Here is a 21922-nt window from a genome sequence, read left to right as displayed (position 1 = left end):
GAATAAGAGTTTGGTAAAGAGAGAAGAAAAGGCCTAGATTCTTATCTATTAAAGGGAGAGCACATTTCTCGCTCCCCTCTCCACCAGCGTCCTCAGGAAAGAGCCTCAGTCTCTTCCTTCCTCCTCCCACTAGCCCGCGGCACTTCCTTTTCCAAAGAAAAGACGCCTGGTCTTGCCCTCAAAGACCTTTGCTTCATGGGCAGAACTCTTCTACAGTAAGTCTCCAGCAGGTGGCGTCATTCCAATCGTTACAGTTGGAAAAGCCATGATGCCGATGGGGCTTGGAAGAAGAAATATGGTGTCTGGCACATAGTAGGCATTTAATAAATATCTTTTGTTCATTAATTGAAATCAAATCCAACAAGACGTTGGGAGATCATTGCACATCCTAAAAGAAGCATCCCATTCTCTAAGTAAAACCAAGTGAGGCTGTCTGTTTTCACCTTTTTTACATTTCAGCTGTTTGCAGTATTCCTATCTTTAAAAAAAAAATTAAGAGTCATACTTGGAGGGGTGATTTGTCTTCACCCATGTGTCTGGTCTCTCTGAATGGTCTGTGCTCTCTGGCTCACACTTCTGATCACCCTTGGGCCCTAGTCAACATACCAAGGTGATCATAGTCAAATGCAGTTTATGTTATTCCCCTTAGTCCTAACCTTTCTCTGTTAGATACAAATTGGATTTTTTCCTCAGCATGAAGCAATTTCAAGGTCACTGGAACTAAAGCAAATGGAGAGAAAATTAATTTCCATTTTCCTTTGCCTATTAACAACTGCAGCATTTAAGCCTATATTATCCCTTTGTTAAAAATGTGTTGCGGGCATTGTTAACTCATTACTTTTCATAACTACACAATTTTCTCTGTCACCCAGGCCCAAACCTCTCATCTGATTCCCCTCCTTTATCTCAGATATTGGCAGTTATCAAAACCTATCAGATTTTCTTTGATGTTTCTCCCCTGTCCCTCCTTCCTTTTCCATCCCCATTGCTGACGCCTTAGTTCAAGCCCTCATTCCTTTGTGCCTATAATAATTTATATATGTGAATTATGATTGCAGCTTCCTTGACTTTAGTCTCTTACCTTTACCTAAAACCTCCATTTCTTTGCCAGAGAATATTCTTTTTTTTTTTTTGGCAGGGCAGTGGGGCTTAAGTGACTTGCCCTAGGTTACACAGCTAGTAAGTGTCAAGTGTCTGAGGCCGGATTTGAACTCAGGAACTCCTGAATCCAGGGCTGGTGCTTTATCCACTGTGCCACCTAGCCGCCCCTGAGAATATTCTTTTAAAATTACTTCCAAACCTGTTCAGAAATCTCCAATAGATTCCAATTGCTGATTCTAACAAGTCTAAATTATTCCACTTTGCTTGCAAAATTTTCCATAATTGCTCCAACTCTATCTATCCAACTTTCCCCACATGCTATCTTCACTCCAATTGGGTCAGTCCCTAACCTCTAAGGTGTCTTCCAATTCTTCTGTTTTCATATCCATGCAATTGGCCATGTTCTGCCCTCTTCCATCTTCTAGTTATCCAAATCCTATCCCTTTTTTTTAGGCCCAGCTCAAGTTCCACCTTCTTTAGGAAGCCATGATTCCTTATTCTAGCTCTTACTAATCATCCTGTCCTCCAAACTTATCAAGCCAAATACTTATCAAGTTATCGTACCTGTTAGTGCTTAATTGCATTATACCTTACAGTCTTATTCCACGAATGATCATTTTGTCTTCCCAAGTGAGATTTTAAGCCTCATTCAACAATATACACAATGTTTCCAACTGTGCAATAGAAGAAGACTGAGCTTCCTTATTAGGATGATCAAGTTGGTCCCAAAGAGTTGGCTACTTCTTTTCTTTTCAGAAATGGGAGACACACTATCAGACCAAGTTGGTATGTTAGTTTCTCTCTCTCTCTCTCTCTCTCTCTCTCTCTCTCTCTCTCTCTCTCTCTCTCTCTCTCTCTCTCTCTCTCTCTCATCCTTTTCCTTCTCCCCGCTCTTCTCTTGAGTATTTGGTACAAAGGATTACTATATGAAAAGAAGAGAAGGGAAGAATATATTCATAAGTGATGGTGATATGAATGAGTGAATGAAAGAAAGAGCTTTTATTAAGAGCTTTACTATGTACCAAGTCTTATGTTAATTGCTACATATTAAGAGAAATGGAGACAAGAGAACTGGACTTGCAATCTCACTACTGTAGAGCACTCCCAAAGAGGGAACTCCTTCTACCAATGCAGATCATTGCATACTCTGAATCAAAAGTTGTATCTGCCCACAAGGAGCTTATATTCTGAGGGATATAATGCGTGTACAGATAAGCAATAACAAAATAATGCAAAGTAATATCGAGAAGCAGATAGCACTGACATCTGGAGAAAGCAGGAAAGTCTTATGGAAGAGGTTATACCTTAGCCATGCTTTGAAGGAAAATAGGGATTTCCAAAACTTCAAAAGAAAAGAGATGGGAAGAGACAATTGTATTGTAGACATGGAACAACAGCCTGCGCAAAATCTTAGAGAAGTTGAAGTGCCACATATAAAAAACAGCTCATCATTTTGACTAGGATGGAGACTATGGGAAGGGGAGTAATAAGAAATCAAAGAAGAAAGGTAGTTCTGGGAGCCAGATGTTGGGGGCTTTAAATTCCAGGCTGAAGTTGGTTTTGTTTTTAAATTTTATTTTCATAGCAATAATAAGTCACTGAAAATGTTTGAGTTGGGGGGAGGGGTGGTATGGCCAGATCTGTTTTTAGGGATATAACTTTGGGTGCTATGTGGAAGATAAGATAGGAAAGAGGAGAGACTGGAAGAACGGACACCAATTGTGAGGCTTCTATAGTAATCCAGCCAAGAGGTGATGGGAGATTTGTTGCACAGATAGAGCTAACAAGTCTTCAATTGCTTGGATAGGGATGGGTGAGAGAGAAGGAAGACTGAAGAATGTCTCTTAGATTTTGAACCTTGTTAACCATGTGAGAAAATAATGGGATTTGGCAGACATCCAGGGGCCCCACCTGAAGATGGATTTAGAGCTGATTGAATTGGGTGAGACTGACTGAGAACCTGTGAGAATGGTGGCATTCTCAATAGAAACAGAGAAATTTGGGAGAGGGACAGGTTGGAGGGGGAATATTATGAGTTGTACTTAGAAAGTAGGGTCTATTTTGGGAATATGTTCTGGTATCTTACCCCCTCTAGTAACTGAACTTGTGTTAAAGTTGAAGGTATGTATTTATACAAAAATATTTATAGCAGCTCTTTTTGTGGTGATGAAGAATTGGGAATTGAGGGAATGCTCATCAATTGGGGAATGACTGGACGAGTTATGGTATGTGATTGTGATGAAATACTGTTGTGCTATAAAAAATAATGAGCAGGATGGCTTCAGAAAAACTTGGGGAGATTTATATGAACTGATGCAAAATGAAGTGAGCAGAACCAGGAGACCATTGTACATAATAACAGCAATATGGTAAGGGTGATGAACTGTGACAGACTTAGTTACTCTCATCAGTACAATGATCAAAGATCATTTCAAAAGAACCATGATGAAAAATGCCATCTACCTCCAGAGAAAGATTTGATCAGCTCCAAGTATAGATTGAGGCATACTTTTGGGGGGGGGGCAGGGCAATGGGGGTTAAGTGACTTGCCCAGGGTCACACAGCTAGTAAGTGTCAAGTGTCCGAGATTGGATTTGAACTCAGGTCTTCCTGACTCCAGGCCCAGTGCTTTATCCACTGCACCACCTAGCTGCCCCCGAGGCATACTTTTACACTTTATTTTTCTTATGTGTGTTTTCTTTTGCAACATGGTTAATATGGAGATATTTTTTTGCATAACTTTGCATGTATAATTAATATATTGCTTGCCTTCTCAAGGAATGGGGAAGGGAGAGCAATTGGGACTCAAAATTTTTTAAAATGAGTGTTAAAAAGTTTTTCCATGTAATTGGGAAATAAAAGTTGAAGGTATGTTTTGTGAAACTTGCCTCAAGGGTAATAACTGCACATGGTCAGTGTTAAGTGTAGTACAGTATCGATTTGTTGGGAAACTTCAGGAAGTCTTTGAACTGCACTTGCCATATGCTCAGTATTGAAATGCAAATGATACCACAAGGACTTTATTTTTCAGTGCAACATGGACATTATTGATTTAATAAAGGGATACATAGCCATGGATCATTTTTTATCTTTTTTACTCTATTGCCAAGCACACATTTCTTCACTTGAGTCCTTATCTTAACAAAAGTTGCTATAAGTTGCAACTTTTTTTCTGTTGTTTAGGAGCATTTTTTTCTCTCTAAGATTTGAACAAATGGTAAATAACATTCAATAAGCAGGTGCGTTGCAGCAGCCAGAGATAAAGCTTAAAAAATTCAACAATGGAAAAGAGCTATCTTTGAGTACAATGGAGAAGAAAATTAGCTTTGGAGCTAGATGCATAGACATAGAAAACATCAGGCTCTGGTGGGAAATACAGAACTGTAGCTTCACACTTTTGGTCTGCGTATAATGTGGAAAAGGCTGTTGACTAAACATATGTCTTCTCCATCGTATTTGCATATGTCAATCATGAGCTCTTCCTGGAGGGTCATTTTAAAATATGAAGAGCAATTTGTGTCTGTGCTTGCGTAGATAATTTTTGTGTGTGTAGACTGGTTATTGGTATCCAACACCACCCAAACACTAGGACACGGAACCAAGACTGTAATCACATACACTAAATTAACTTCCTTATATTATTTCAGACTTATTCAGATCCTTCTGAGATCTTAAAGGCTAAAGCAGTTCTCCAAAGACAAGTGCTTAGCCCCTTCATAGTCATGACCTTACAACAGTTTGCATGGAGTTCAGTGTTGAAACTATAATTTAACATAATGTAATAAAATATAATGTAACTATATGTCAATTCTGACAGAAAAACCAGGTCCCCACTTTGGTGGGAGTTTACAGAGCAAGATAAAGGATCCAGTGGTCCAAAATAAAGATAACCAAAGTAGCTAGACCTAGAGTTAGGTAGACCTGGGCTGGAATCCTGTCTTAGACATTTACAGCTGAGTGGCTCTGGACTTAACCTTTAATTTAAATTTTTTAATTAATGTTACTTTTTCTTTTGAGGCAATTGGGGTTAAGTGACTTGCCCAGGGTCACACAACTAGTAAGTGTGTCCACCTAGCTGCCCCAATTAACATTACTTTTTAATTAATTTTTTTAAAAATTAACTTTTTCATTCACTTAACCTTTTTGTTCTTCAATTTCCTCATCTGCAAAATTGGTGGGGTTGGGCTTAATGACTTCTGATGTCCCTTCCTACTTTACATTTGTTATGCTGAGTTTTTTGGTGTGAAAGTGAGAAAGGGTAGAATCATCACTTGTTAAATTAGGAAATTGATTACTTTCTATCAAGGAAGCAAATGTGTATAAGTATATGCAAGCACTCATTCATAGTTGAGAGTGTCACTGGCTTTGATCACCATGTGGTCCTCTTCTGGGAGCCATATGTGAACTGAACTAGAGAAGGATTTACCAGGAATAAAGGAATCATTCATTAGAATTAACAATGTGCAAGGAACACTTGTTTGCTGCATAAAATAAGCAGGACTGAAATTGTGGCTAGACCTTTAGTCTGTTCATATTTATAGAAATATATTTGTGGTTAAGGGTGGAGGGGGACAAAGAAAAGAACTAGCATCTAAGGAGATGACTTAGACTGACTGCCTCTTAAAATGAATCGGGAGAAAGCGTAACAAATTGTGACATGTGTGTGTGTGATACAGTGTTATTGCACTATAAGAAATGAAGAGGGAGATGATTTCAGGGGATCTTGGGTAGTATAAACCAATGCAGAGTGGGGAGCAGAGCCAGGAAAACAGTTTGTACAAGGACAGCAACATCGTAAAGACAAACAGCTTTGAAACACATAAGATGCTGATCACGGCAGTGACCAGCCAGAATACCAGAGGGCTTACAAGGACAGTGGTGAGGGATACAGTGGTACAAAAAGATGCACTTTTGGCATGCCCATTGTATGGTTTCATCTTTCTTGGTTATGTTTATTTATTACAAGTCTTTTTTTCCTTTTTGTCATTTTTAATTGAGGGGTACAGGGAGAGGGGAGGTAGGTTAAGCAATAAAAATTCCCCTTCCCTCCAGAAGAGAGCCACATTTTAAAAATGAATGGAAGGAAATTCAGGAGGAAGCACAGGCTGACAGCACAGTTTTCAAAATAACATAGGATTTGTTTCGCGAGTGTGTGTGTGTGTGTGTGTGTGTGTGCGCGCGCATGCGCTCGCACACTGTGTGTATGTAAAGAGTCGTGTCTGACTCTTTGCAATCCTGTTTAAGGTTTTCTTGGCAAAGATACTGGAGCGGTTTGCCATTTCCTTCTCTAGCTCATTTTACAGATGAGAAAGCTGAAGCAAACAGGGTTAAATGACTTACCCAGGGTCACATAGCTAGTAAATGTCTAAGAGGTCACATTTGAACTCAGGTCCTAACTCTAGGCCTGCACTCTATCCACTGTGCCACCTAGCTACCGTATATATACATACTAATATATTATGTACATGTATCCTTAAAAGCAAGCATTATTATCTAGATAATAATAATAATAATAAAATAATAACTAGCATTTGTATAGAGTTTTAAGGTTTGCAAAGTGCTTTCCAATTATTATCTCATTTGATCTTCTTAACAAGTCTGTGAGGTAAGTGCTATTTACAGAAGAGGAAGGAAACTGAAGCAGATAGAGGTTAACTGACTTGCCCAGGGTCACACAGCTAGTAAGCATCTGAGGTAGGATATGAACTCAGGTCTTTTTGATTCCAGGTCTAGCATGCTATCCATTGTACCATGTGGAGAAGCATGGTTTCATATAGATTCTTCCTGTTATGTTCTGCTGTGTGCATGAAAATGCCCCTTTTTGTGTTTAAGTTCAGAATTTTAAAAACATTAAACAAGCAAAAAAAAAATGTTTTCCTATCTTTTATAGCCTCCATTTGAGCCTGTTCCAGTGTCCCTTGTTCCTGCAAATGGTGTACAGGTGCCAGGGAAGAAGCCAGTTTGGAAAGCAGTTAATTGTGAGTAAGCTACTGTAGATCAATTTCCCTGTCTCTTCATCTTTTTGGTGGTGGTGGGAATGTGTATGTTTATACAAAACCAGTAATGATGGCAACAGTTCCGAAAATAATCCACATGTACTCACATGATTCCATACAAACACGATTCCATCTTCTTTCTCTTTCCCACTTGTCATATACTTGAGAAATAAAAGAAATTGGGACCAAAAGGCTTTGTCTCTTATCAAGCATATGACAGATTTCTTTGATTTGGACACTGGTATTCTGAAGCTGCTTAAAAGTCAAAAGTAATCTGGGAAATAGGCATGAAATCCGTTTATGGATTACTGACTCAATTCTATGTCAAGCACTGAAATTGACATAAGGATAGATTTTTGTGGTAGGTTTCCTCTGCAAGTAAGGTAGCCTCATTATTGAGGAGATGGCCCCTGTTAGCACCCCTAAGCAAATTACTCCATAGATCTACACTATAGATAACTAAGAGGGGCTACCATTTTATTGCTGAGTCTTAGAAAATACTGGAAAAGGGATCTTCCAGAAGTTATACTTTGCCCCTTTATTTGTTACCAAACTGTTATTAAATTTAGACCATGCTGCAAGAAGGGAGAGGACCACTTATCCACTGAGGTGGGGCACCCATTTTATGTGGGTTCTCTTCTAGTAGGTCTACCTGGTCTTTAGAAAGTTCATAGAATTTCAAATGTGAAAGAGACCTTAAGAGGCCCTACAGTCTAATTCTTCACAAGAATCCAATCTAGGGGGAAGCTAGGTGGTACAGTGGATAAAGCACCTGCCCTGGATTCAGGAGGACCAGAGTTGAAATCCAGTCTCAGTCACTTGACACTTACTAGCTGTGTGACTCTGGGCAAGTCAGTTAACCCTTCACTGCCCAGCAAAAAAAAAAAGAAAGAAAGAGAGAAAGAAAGAAAGAAATTTAAAAAAAAAAAGGAGTCCACTCTACCAAGTATTTGACAAGTAGTCATCTAACCACCAATGGAAGACCTCTAGGAAGGAGGAATCCCACTCATGCTACTAGTTCTGCCCCCCAGGGTCAAACAGAAGAAATATTAAGCCATTTAATTTGAATTAACATATATAAAGCACTTTGCAAATCTTAAAGTACCCTATAAATGCTAGCTATTATTATTATTACCACTATTGATAAGAATTAAAAAAAATTAAAAACACTATACAATAAACTCATTTACTTCCTATTTATTTATGCATTCATTCATTCATTTATTTTAAATTTAAATTTTTTGCTTTTTGTGGGGCAATGAGGGTTAAGTGACTTGCCCAAGGTCACACAGCTAGTAAGTGTCAAGTGTCTGAGGCTGGATTTGAACTATTTCCTCTTTATTTAAATGAATTAATTTTAATGCATAAAACACTGACCATTTTCAGTTACTCCCTCTAAGTTTTCATAAGGATTTTTGGCTCTTTCATCATCATTCACATGTCCTCTTATGGTCAAAGGCAGTGTGTGCTCAAAGATATGCATAGAACTCTATAGGTATGTCGGTTCACCCTAGGATGAGCATTATTACTGGGCCTTCCTCCTCCACCCAAGAGAAAGATCAATGCTAATGCTTACCACAGGATGCGCCATATATTCTGTTCTTCTGGTTCAAGCAAAATAGGTCTCATGTATGGTTATAACCAGCCTAGATCCAGGAATTCACTGACTGGCTGCTTTGAATATCAATGCCAGACAAGGGAATGGATATCTACCTTATCCAGAGGATATCTCCACCACCTTGCCAAGAGATAATATTGCCTTTGCTACTCTTTGGTAGCAACATGCTTCCCTTTGGTGCAAGTCAGAATCCATCCCTATGATTGTTAGCCAAGGTTCCCTTCTCTGACTCCTACTCCATTCTCCTTCATAACCCACCATGTCATATCGATCCTTACGGTGTCCTTATCCTACTCTCCCTACGCTTCCCTTGTGCCCTTTGGAACCTCCATTCTGTTATTAGCAAATTTCCCTTCCCTTTTGATCTATGCCCTACCCCTGCAAATTACTTGTACATATTTCATATTTACTTCTATGTATGCATATTGGTTTTCCCCAATAGAATGTTGGCTCTTTGAGGGCAGGGGCTGTATGTATCCCTGGCCCCTAGAATACTGTTTGGTAATTGGTAGATATTTAATATATGAATATTGAATTGAATTGGACTGACTGTTCCATTAAGCCTTTCCTGATCTACTATCCTTCCTAAAATGTGGCTCTTGGAATTCAATACTGTACCACAGAGGTGGTCTCCCAGCAGTGTTGTCAGCTCCATGTTTCTGTAGCCTATGCCTCTCTCAGTATATGCTGCCCAAGATTCTGATGCTCAAGAGACATTAAGTCGAGCTAGATATGCCCAATCTTAACACTGTTTTGGTGGCAAATAGGAATGTGTGTCCAAACACATACAGGAAGAGGTAAAAACAAAAGTAAGAGGAGCAGGTGGAATAGAAATGGGCAGTTTTGTCTGAGCCGTAGCAACAGGATTGACTTCAGGCTCCAAGTTGGGCAGGACCAATTTACTGCTCCACTGAAATCCATTGGCTTGAGTCTGATGGCCCTTGCATTCATGTGAGCTCTCCTGCTTATCTTGCTTTATAAAGTGTTGGGGACACAGGAAGTGATCTTGTTTGACAAATGGCTCATGATATGTCCGTGTGTCCTTTGGCTCACCATATGTCTGTGTATCCTTTGCTCACATTTTCAGCCAACAGTTGTCTTGACTGCGGATTAGATAAAGACACTCCACCAGTAGCAGAAGAGTTGTCCTTTGAGATTTCTTTCTCAGAGTCCATCACAGAGATTCCCAAAGAAAAAGAAGGTCTTAAATCACAAAGGTTTAAAAAAGAAGATTCTTCCTTAACTGTAAGTAGCACCCCTCATGTTTATGCTATTATCTGTTCTCAGTACAACTTGCTGTCTGTGACCTCTGATGAGTTGCCTCATCCCTCTTCACCTCATTTTCCTCATCTGTAGAATGATGAGTTTGGACTAGATGACTTTTCAAGTCTTTTTTTTTTTCTGTGATTCTAATTTCCTGCTGAATTCCCTCTACGGCAAAGAGCAGGATATTTGGGGTATGTGTGTGTTTTTGTGTATAAGAATTTCTCATTCTGAAAAGGGCCATCCTGCTTAGCTTTTCCATTTTCTAGCCATTTCCTGTAATATATGAACCGTATTCTTTTTTTTGTAATGTAAACAGGAATAATGCTCTGATCAGGTCAGTAAACAGTTTGGTGCTCCCATAGAAAACCAAGCTTGGCCTCCTTTGGGGACAGTTAAAACAAGAGGAAATAGAAATGCTATATTACTGTAATTCAGTCACTCCACTCCAGTACCTTCACCTATACAGAACACTGTCAAGGACCAGGAAGCAAACTAAATAAATAAAGGTCTCTGAGCAACTAAAATAGATTTCTGCAAAATCCATGTTCTAAAGCTTAAGGATATCACATATGAGGGAGCCTCTCAAAACCTTTATTTGGAACTTAGTTACTTTTATATTTTTTTTTGTTTCTTTTTTAGTTATTTATATTTTACACGCAGCATTTTTTAAAAATAGTGTTTGGTTTTTCCAATTATATGTAAAAATATTTTTTATCATTTAAAAAAAAATTGGAGTTCCAAATTCCTTCCCTCCCTCTCCTGTTCTCTCCCTGCGATGGCAAGCTTTTTGATATAGGTTATATATTACATGCAGTTCCAACAAGCTTGTTTGATATGTCCTGGATAAAACAGATGACATAGTTTAGTCTTTCTAGGGTGGATGATTCAGGCTCTGCTTTACTTAGGGCATTGGAATTCAGAGGGCAAAATATTTTTTTTTTTTAAGTGAGGCAACTGGGATTAAGTGACTTGCCCAGGGTCACACAGCTAGTAAGTGTTAAGTGTCTGAGGCCGGATTTGAACTCAGGTACTCCTGACTCCAGGGCTGGTGCTCTATCCACTGCGCCACCTAGCTGCCCCCGGGCAAAAATTTTAAATAATCGTTTTAAATGATTGTGTAGCTTGAAAAATTACATTTTAACAGAACTTTCACCCTAGCAACCAAAAAAACCACATCCTAGTCATCAAGAATTAACTAACTGATTAATTAATCAACCAATCAATTAATTAGTTTCTAATTGAATTAGGAAGAGAGCATTTAGGACAGTTCTCCCTATCAGCCACACACCAAGTTGAGTTCCTCCATTGTCCAGTCCCATCCCGCTCTTCCCTGGGTATCATTCTGCTCAGTGGCAAAATCACAGTATTAATTTCACTCCCACTTCCCCCCAGGGGACCAAGGTCCTAGTGTGTCTCCCACTCTCTCCTTTGATTCTGTTATTCATGAGCTTGCTGAAATGAGCATACTTTAACAACTTCTTCATATCTTGTCCTGCACAATCTGTGTTCTATTTTTCCACAGTTTTCTATAAAAGATTTAGTGAACATATTGGAGGTTTTCCATTCATTCCATTCACATTTTATGATTATCAGTGTCCACCTGTTACCTCCTTGTTCTTACGCCATGACTAGCCCACTTCCATTTCATTCATACATATATTACCACTGCTTACATGTAAATCATCATTGTTGATATGCAGTAGCTTACTTTTACCCATGGAGGCAACTAGGTGGTGCAGGGAATAGGGTATAGGACCTGGAACCAGAAAGACCTGAGTTCAGATTCTGATACACTAGCTATGTGACCTTGAACAAGTTACTTAACCTGTGTCTGCCTCAGTTTCTTCACTTGTAAAATAGTATTAGTGATAGTACTTATCTCCCTAGGTTGTTGTGAGAATCAAATGAGGTAATATTTGAAAAGTAGTTTGCAAACCTTAAAGTGTTATATAAATGCTAGGTTTTATCATCACCACCACCACCACCACCACCACCACCACCACCACCACCATCATCACCATCATCACCTGTATGTAGTTGTTAAGTTGCTTTTCAGTTGTGTCCAATTCTCTGTGACCACATTTGGGGTTTTCTTGGTAAAGACATTGGAGTGGTTTTCCATTTCCTTCTCCAGATCATTTTACAGATGAGGGAACTGAGGTAAACGGTTAAGTGACTTGCTCAGGGTTACATAGTTAATAAGTAACTGAGGGGGCAGCTAGGTGGTGCAGTGGATAAAGCACTGGCCCTGGATTCAGGAGTTCCTGAGTTCAAATCCGGCCTCAGACACTTGACACTTACTAGCTGTGTGACCCTGGGCAAGTCACTTAACCCCCATTGCCCCACAAAAAAATTAGAAAAAAAAATAAGTAACTGAGGTCAGATTTGAACTGAGGAAGATGACTATTCCTGATTCCAGGCCCTGGCACTCCTAACTGCCCCTTAATTACCTATTGTGCAATGTAAAACGTTGCAATTAAATTCAGAAAATTTAATCTTTTATATCTCTCTTTAGAACATGCTTCTTTAATATCTATGGAGTGATATGCCATCCAGAATTTATATGAGCAAAATCCCCTTTGCCATTTTAATAGAGTTTCAGGAGAATGAGGGGCTACGAACTGGGAGCCAAAGAGAGAAATTCAAATTCCTTTATTTGCAGTGTGGAAAAAATTTGCCCTCTGTACCTCTTGTCACTGTGGTTGGTTGTGCCAGGATTTTTATCAGGGTATTCAGGGATGCCAGGAGACAGGACTGCTGCTGGCATATAAATATTTTGATAGATGTAGAAACTGGCTGTCATTTAATGTAGACTAGGTAGAGGAAGGAGAGTCCTATTCATCATGTGCTGATTGAATTGAATGAGTTAGGGAGGAGATGGGTGAGATACTGTGAGGTACAAGTCAGGAGCCATCTGTGTTATTTGGTCTTGCATCTTTTTCCCTGGTCTTAGCTCATGAATGTTCTTAGGTGCCTGTATCAATTCAGGTGGATGTGTTACCTCCTCTGTACCATCATTCAACATGCTTAGCCAGACAGGGAACCGAACGAAGGTATAAAGTCAGCTTCAACCTGACCTTGTCTATCAGAATTGTAGGAGCTGAATTTGTTTCTGGTTTTCTGCCCAGAGGGACCCTTTAATGAAACTCCTGCAATCTCTCCTTTTCTTTTCTTTTTTTTTTTTAGTGAGGCAATTGGGGTTAAGTGACTTGCCCAGGGTCACACAGCTAGTAAGTGTTAAGTGTCAGAGGCTGGATTTGAACTCAGATATTCCTGATTCCAGGGCCGGTGCTTCATCCACTGCGCCACCTGGCTGCCCCTCTCCTTTTCTTTAAAGAAGATTTCCATTTTTTTTCAACATGCATTTGCAGAAATTCATTGTTCGAAAAAGCAGATTTGGATTAACTGAAGTAGGAGATCTGTCTGTTGAAGACATGAAGAAGATTCGCTATCTCTCTCTCATCGAATTGACGGCCTTTTATGATGCTCTGGGGATTGAGCTGAAGAGGAACCGAACAGACAAAGTAAAAGGACGAGGTAATCTAAGTGATGGGTCCCACTGAGTCAAGCACTCGTAGTGGAGGGGCACCGCAATAAGGTATTGCTTAACTGGTTCCTTTTTCTCTTTTTTTTCCCTTAATTTTTTTCTTTAACTTTGAAGAAAATGGACTCTTTAGTGTTCCACTTACTGTCCTATTGGAAAACGATCAAAAGAAGTTCCCTGGAATTAAAGTCCCTCTTATCTTCCAAAAAGTAAGTAGAATGCAAATCCTTGTCATCAGTGGGACTGAGATACTACAATTACTTGGGTTTTTAGGTGTTATATGTTTGATACTTATTAAAATCCATTATTGAATTTACACTTAAGTTTTTAGGTATCAGACATTTGATACTTATTGAACCTATCATTAAATGATTATTTAGATTTTTAGATGCCATATATTTTATATTTATTAAAGTCATTATTGGGGGCAGCTAGGTGGCACAATGGATAAAGCACCGGCTCTGGATTCAGGAGCACCTGAGTTCAAATCCAGCCTCAGACACTTGGCACTTACTAGCTATGTGACCCCAGGCAAGTCACTTAACCCTCATTGCCCAGTGGCCCCCCCCCCCAAATTTTTTAAAAATTAAACTCATTATTAAGTTGTTGGTTAGATTTTTAGAGAGCAGCTAGGTAGTACAATGGATAGAGTGCTGGGTTTGGGGTCAGGAAGACCTGAGTTTGAATCCAGCTTCTAGCTCTTGCTAGTTGTGTGACCCTGTGAAAGCCACTTAACCTCTTTGTCTCAGTTTCCTCATCTGTAAAATGGGGATAAGAATAGCACCTACCTCCCTGTTTTGTTTGTGTATGTGTGTGTGAGAATCAAATAAGTGAATTTGGGGGGGGGCGGGGCAATGGGGGCCAAGTGACTTGCCCAGGGTCACACAGCTAGTAAGTGTCAAGTGTCTGAGGCCGGATTTGAACTCAGGTCCTCCTGAATCCAGGGCCGGTGCTTTATCCATTGCGCTACCTAGCTGCCCCCTAAGTGAATAATTATAAAATGCATGGCACAGTGCCTGACTCATAGAATAGAAATAGCCATGTAACTATTAACTATAATTTTAAGATATTATATTTTCAGAACTTATAAAAACTATTATTATGTTATTACTAAGGGCTAAAGGTGCAAATGCTTCATTTATACCTAGAACCAAGATTGATATTTCTTAATCCTATTGCATACCCTTAAATCTCTGTCACCATTTAAATTATCTGTTTCAGTTCCGTAATTCAACAAACATTTGCTAAATGCTGGTGATGTTGGAGACATAGTGAACTAGGTTCTGGGGATGTGAAGATACCACAAGTTTCTGCTTTCAAATGGCTTATAATTGAATGAGGGGGAAGCATCCATACACAAATAACTGTGATACAAGAAGAATAAGATGTGGACGAGGAAAAAAGGGTCCCGAACAATGTGTTTTAGGACATTTCAGAGGGAGAGATGGTGGTGGGGTAAGGAGAATACACAGGGGATGGATGATATGAGCAAAGGTATGGAGGCCAGAGAGGGCAGAGCAAGAATATAGGCTGGAGAACAAGTCTGCTTTGGTTTTGGCTGGACTGTAGAACACCTGCAAGGGAGTAAGATTCACTAAGGCTGGATCATGATTGTAGAGGACCTTGAATATCAGGTTTAAGAACTTTGCTTTTATTTGGCAGGCAATGAGGGGCCACAGAAAGTTGTCAAGCAAGTATAATAGTAACATAATCATTGCAATATATTATGAAGATTATTTGAGTAGTAGTAGCATGAAGGATGAATTAAGGAACACACAGAACAGAGACAGGATGAACAGTTTGAAGCCCTATGACTATGATCTGGTTGAAAAGTGATAAGGGCTTAAGGTATAAAGCAGCTTGATGCAATCGAAAGAGTACTAGATTTGGAGTTAAAAGATATGGGTTTAAGGGTCAGCTAGGTGGCACAGTGGATAGAGCACCGGCCCTGGAGTCAGGAGGACCTGAGTTCAAATCTGGCTTCAAACACTTAACACTTACTAGCTTTTTGACCCTGGGCAAGTCACTTAACCCCAATTGCCTCACACAAAAAAAAAGAAAGAAAAAAAAAGATGTGGGTTTGAATCTCAGCTCTGGCAAACACTGCCTTTATCATCTTGGGCAAGTCACTTAGCTCTTTGGGCCTTAGTTTTTCTCACCGGCTAAATGAGAGGGTTGTATTGTTATTGTTGAGTTGCTTTTCAGTTGTATACAATTCCTTGTGACCCTGTTTGGGGTTTTCTTGACAAGATACTGGAGTGGTTTGCCATTTCTTTCTCCAGCTCATTTTACAGATGAGGAAACCGAGGCAAACAAGGGTAAGTGACTTGCCCAGGGTCACACAGCTAGTAAGTGTCTGAGGCTGGATTTGAACTCCATAAGATGAGTCTTTCTTATTCCAGGCACTATACTGTGCCACCTGGCTGCCCCTCTAGTTAGTACAGGTAAGTCCTCATTATCATTTCAGTAACAAGTCAAGGGTGGTGAGAATGTGGAGGGCAAAATAAAAGAGAGTTTGACAGTGAAAAGTTAGGAACCACATGAGAAGATGACTTGATGGCATTGACAAAACCATGGGAAGGAAATCACTTAGGGAAAAAAAAGATACAGTCAATATCTAGGCATATTTGTTGGTTTAGGGTAGGAAAACATTAGGGAGAGAGAGAATTAAAATAAAGAGATAGTGGATGATTGATTGAAGAGATGAAGTGAAGGGTATTGGTAGAAGTATCTAGTTTAGCAAGGGGTAAGGCATCTCTTTCTCTTAGATTAGAGAGGAGCAGAGAAGGGGTAAGGATATGGAGAAGAGAAGTGGAGGTGAGAAGTTGAGGAGTTCAGGGAATTCATTTAGAGGCAGAATAGTATTGTGGAAATAGAATGAATTGAAGCCTAAAAACCTGAGTTAAAATCCCACTGCTTAACCTTAACCACCTATGTGACCTTGGCTAAATGACTTTGTCTGTCTTGCCTCAGCTGGAACAAGAGGGTCTCAGTTTCCTCATCTGTAATATGAGAAAGGTTAGACAAGATGCTCTCTGAAGTTCCTCCTAACTCCACATCTATACACCTGTGTCCGTTGCGACTGTTCATTAAAACTCAGTCACGTCAGATTTTCTCTACACTTTCTTTTGCATGAAAGGAGAAAACAAATACTTTCATGAGTTGCTTACTTAATTTTTTCCCCCAATAAGTTTCTCCAAATTTAATATATTTATTGAATAATGGGGAATAAGGGACATGTTTTTGTAAGCAAAGGCATTTAGCGACTTAGTTGCTTCTGTATACAACTGCATGTTAGCTTAGCTTTTAAAAATAGTTTTACATTTTGAGAGCTGATTTTTCCAAACACTGATGAGCAAAATCAAGCAAGTGGTTCCTTGGAGCTCTTTTTTTCTTAGTGTGGAATTGACCTTCATAAAAAAATATTTTTAGGGAAACATTTTGCAAAACATTCTTATGTTATACAAATTATAATTGCAGGTATCCTTATTACTCTTTAAACAAGACTTTTTTTTTTCTTTTTAATAACCCAGGATATGTTCATTGATTTGCATAACATGAATCTATAGTGACATCCAGTGGCATAGTTAAAATGTTAAGGCAAAATTAGATCAAAAAATTCTAGTGTTTCTGAATTTAAGATAGTACCTTTAAAATGCTGAAAAGAACTACTGTCACATACTAGTTAAGAGCTAAGATTTTTAAAGCTGCTTCTCCATCTTCCCTTCTTGGCATACCAGCTCCCCAAACTGTGCCCCTCCACAGCTGAATATCCAAACAACCTGAGCTCTTTCTCTTGAGCTACTTCCATGGTACCAAATACTGAATACTTCCATTCATACACTATATGAAAGACAGTTCAAAGAAACATTATATAATTCAAGTCTAAGAAACCACAGAATAATACTTTTAGTTGATAACACATTCTTCCAGCTTTCATTACGATTTTTTTGTTGCCAAATCTAGAGATGATTGTATCTTTTATCTTCCTTCCTGCTGTGGTCCTGTCTCCAGAAGGACTCTGGTTACTTAGCCAAGGTTTATAAGACTGGTGATAGAATTCATGCCATGACAGATGTAGCACAGGTTCCTTGAAGGCTTCTTGTTAGTCTATACTCTCATTTGGGACAACTGAATTATACAATTTAAAAAAAAAAAGCTATCACCAAATAAGGATTGTAATGGATCAATTAGCACCATGAAGTTTGATACAACAAAGAAAAATAACAACCACAAACCCCCCACAGATATTTAAATATCTGATAAAAGTTTTGTATATTAACTATTAACTGGGGAGCCAGGTGTTGCAATGGATAGAGTTCTGGTCCTACAGTCAGGAAGACCTGAGTTCAAATGAGGCCCCAGACACTGTGACCCCAGGCAAATGACTTCGCTTTGTTTGCCTCAGTTTCCTCATCTATAAAATGATCTGGAGAAAGAAGGAAGTGGCAAACCACTCTAGTATCTTTGTCAAGAGAATCCTAAATGAGGTCAAGAGAATCAGACAAGACTGAAACAAATGAACAACACGCTAACGGGTTTTTTTTGGGGGGGTGGGGCAAGGCAATGAGGGTTAAGTTATTTGCCCTGGGTCACATAGCTAATAAATGTCAAGTGTCTGAGGCCGGATTTGAATTCAGGTCCTCCTGAATCCAGGGCTGGTGCTTTATCCACTGCGCCACCTAGCTGCCCCAACACATTAACTATTAAGTAGGCATGAAGAAGGTAACAAGTGTGTATTATCACATACTATGTTCCAGGTACTATACTAAGCACTTCATAAATTATTATCTCATTTGTGCCTCACAAAAACCCTGATAGTGATAAAGATCCATCATTATCCCCATTTTATAGTTGAGGAAATTGAGAGAAACAGAGGTTAAATGACTTGCACAGGTTCACATGGTTTTTCAGTGTCTGAGCATAGATTTGAACTTGGGCCTTCCTGACTCCAAGTTCAGTGCCCTATTGACTGTACCACATAGTAGCTTGATTTCTCATGTTTGAAAAATGCCTTAATGATTTTATTTCTATGTATTTTTTTTAAAAATTAATATTAAATGACTGTTATTTGGGCAATTTTTTAAAATCAGGTGGAAGACGTTTTTAAATGTACCATTATATTTTAGCTTTTGCAGAAACTTGAAGAAACAGGTTTGGAAACAGAGGGAATTCTTCGGGTCCCAGGATCTGCATCCAGAGTCAAGGTACCATGCATTTCTTCTGCTACAACTGGAGATTTCAGTTCAGTTCATACTTGGGTCTTTTCTAGAGTTATCTGTTTTATTTGAATTTGATGTGACATGGACAGAAAACAGTAATACTAAGACCTGACATAGCATATAGTTTATAAATCTATAATTGCATAATCTGCATTATCACATCTGATTTGTCAAAGCCACATCCAATCCAATTAAATTCAACTGTTTTTCAGTCATTTGGGGTTTTCTTGGCAAAGATCTTAGAGTGGTTTGTCATTTCCTTCTCCAGCTCATTTAACAGATGAGGAAAATGAGACAGCAAACAGGGTTAAGTAACTTGCTCAGGGTTACACAGCTAATAAGTGTCTGAGGCTAAATTTGAACTCAGGAAAATGAATGTTCCTGATGTCAGGCACCTCACTCTACCCCCTGTGTCACCTAGCTGCCCCAATTCAACTATTGCATACTTCTTATATTATATGCAAGGCACTATAGTAGCTGGTGAATGTACAAATAGAAAACAGTCTTTGCCTTTAAGGAGCCTACATCATACTGGTATACATAGTTAAGTGAATACTATATCATTTCCATAAGCAATAGAGAATTGAACTGGACACCTTAGAATTGGATATTTGTTCTGCAGCTATGGAAACTAGACTGTTGCCTTGGGTCCACCAAGTGCATTCAAAAACACATCCTACAGCAAACTCATCTAAGGCTCAGAGTTTTATAATCTGGAGATTTTGTTATTATAAAAATTGGAGTTTCCAGTTGTTGCTTTGTATGTAACATACTCTTGAGATGGAAACATTTTTCTCTTCTATGAAGTTAGTATATATTTTATAATGCCATTTTGTTTCTATTATTTGCTTCAATTTGGTTTCTCTATTATCTTGAAAGTGTCCTGGTAATAGTCTTGAGTGCCAAAAACCACACTCACTCATTCAACAGTTTTTATTTTTGTGGGGCGGTGTGGGTTAAGTGACTTGCCCAGGGTCACACAGCTAGTAACTGTCTAATGACTGAGGCTGAATTTGAACTCAGGTTCTCCTGAATCTAGGGCTGGTGCTCTATCCACTTTGCCACCTAGCTGCCTCTCAACAGGTTTTAAACCTGCATTCTCAATAGGAAAATCTTGGACACTTTTCGGCATAGTTACTTCTTTATTTTTCTTTGGTGCTGCTGAAGCTTGAATTAAAGGAAGATATACCTATGAAAGAAAAGCCTTTCTCATTAAGTCTAGCTTTGTGAAGATTGCCCTTTTATATACAGGATTGAAGATCCTGAGAAAGGATGAGTGATTAGTGGCTGATAGAAGGTCACAGAAGACCAGTGGGAGGTGGGGAGCATATACATGTTTTGGTCCTAAAGCTAAGTACAGAGAATTTGTAGAACTGAAGGGATATCCCTTCATCAATAATACTGTTTTATACTTATAAGGATTTCTATTTGTAAGGGAATTAATAGGGCAACTAGGTGGCACAGTGGATAGAGTGTGAGGCCCAGAGTCAGGAAGACCTAAGTTCAAATATGGTCTCAGATAGTAGCAGCTGTGTGACCTTGTATAAGTCGCTTAACCCTGTTTGCCTCAGTTTCCTTATCTGTAAAATGAGCTGGAGAAGGAAAAAGCCAACCACTCTAGTATATTTGCCAAGAAAACCCCAAAACAGAGTCACAAAGATAGAAACAACTCAACACCAACAAAAGGTTGAAATAGTAGAATAATAATAAATACCATGTGACACTTGAAGATTCGCAAAGCACTTTATGTTGATTATCTCATATGATCCTCATAACAACTTTGTAAGATTTTTTTTTTAAACAGATGAGGAAACTACGATTGTGAGGTTAAATCAAGAGACCTCCACTTTTTTTGTTTTGTTTTGTTTTGTTGGATCTAGTCTGATGAAGCTCTTCTCAGTATTTTGTTTCTTTCTGCATAAAATAAAATACCAAGGAAAATAATTATATTGAAATAGTTATCAAAGAATTTTTTTTTAAAGACCATGGATCCAAGGTTAAGAACCTCTGAGTTAAGTGATTACCAAGGAAATCAATTATATTGAAATAAGTTTAATCAAAATATGTACTTTCAAAAGTGCATGGATGTTTTACATAATTGCACATGTATAACCTATATCTGATTGCTTACTGCCTTAGGGAGGGATGAGGAAAGAGAAGAAGGGAGAGAATTTGGAACTCAAAACTTTAAATAAAAATGATTATTAAAAAAAAAAAGTTCGGGGCAGCTAGGTGGCACAGTGGATAGAGCACCGGCCCTGGAGTCAGGAGTACCTGAGTTCAAATCCGGCCTCAGACACTTAACGCTTACTAGCTGTGTGACCCTGGGCAAGTCACTTAACCCCACTTGCCTCACTAAAAAAAAAAAAAAAAAAAAAGTTCATGGATCCCAGGTTAAGAATCCCTGGGTTGGATTTGTTTTAGGGTCATACAGCTAGCAAGTATGCAAGGCAGTTTTTGAACTCAGGTCACTTTCACTCCAAATCCAGCATTCTGTCCTCTGTGTCACTGACCTACCCCTAAAGCGTGAGCAGATAGTATTCTTCTTTTGGGCACAGAACAAGAAGAAATGGGCTTTTAAACTAGGGTATAGGGAATATAAATTATAAGGCAAAATATAGGAAGAGATCTTTCTGAAAGAAAAACACTCATCAGTGTCAGCTTTGTGAGGCCTCCACTCTGAAGAGTTTTCTGTTAGGCACAAGATACTCTTGAAGACAGGAGAATGGACTAGTTTGTGCCCTAAAGTCAAGTCTAGAAGTCTAGGCCTATAGTTTCTGTAAAGCATATACATGAATCATGAATCTTGGCCCCATATGTTCTTATATAAAGGTCTGAGGGAGAGCACCGGAGAGAGAAGAAGAGAGGGAGGGAGTCAGTCCATAAGAGGCACGTTTTAAATTTACAGATGAAAGATAATACTCTTTTGAGTTCAATCTTGGTTTGTTTAAGTCTATTTTATCAGGCAACCAATCAGAAGTCAAGGAAACAAGTTTCCTAAGCAGAACCAGATCCTATCTTTTCAAGCCTTCATATATTATTGTGACATTTGGATTTGCAGACAGTTGGATTTCCAACTGGTTCAGGGCGTGTGTGTGTGTGTGTGTGTGTGTGTGTGTGTGTGTGTGTGTGTGTGTGTGTGTGTTTAAAAAAACACGTGGATGTGATTAAAAGC

The 21922-nt window shown here is 38.9% G+C and overlaps 1 protein-coding gene across 1 annotated transcript in view; it reads left to right on the top strand.

Moving 5' to 3' along the window:
- Positions 1-21922, top strand: part of ARHGAP28 (Rho GTPase activating protein 28) — a 207395-nt gene that overhangs the window by 154348 nt on the left and 31125 nt on the right. The window contains exons 4-8 of the mRNA XM_043976564.1: positions 6992-7079; positions 9803-9960; positions 13353-13518; positions 13643-13734; positions 18655-18732. Of these exons, the coding sequence (XP_043832499.1) occupies positions 6992-7079; positions 9803-9960; positions 13353-13518; positions 13643-13734; positions 18655-18732 (582 nt within the window). The remainder of the gene's footprint in view (positions 1-6991; positions 7080-9802; positions 9961-13352; positions 13519-13642; positions 13735-18654; positions 18733-21922) is intronic.

This window comes from Dromiciops gliroides, chromosome 1 (assembly GCF_019393635.1).
Source record: "Dromiciops gliroides isolate mDroGli1 chromosome 1, mDroGli1.pri, whole genome shotgun sequence".
Lineage (NCBI taxonomy): Eukaryota > Metazoa > Chordata > Mammalia > Microbiotheria > Microbiotheriidae > Dromiciops > Dromiciops gliroides.
The sequence above is the reverse complement of the archived record's forward strand: the minus strand, read 5'-3'. Positions and strand labels throughout refer to the sequence as shown.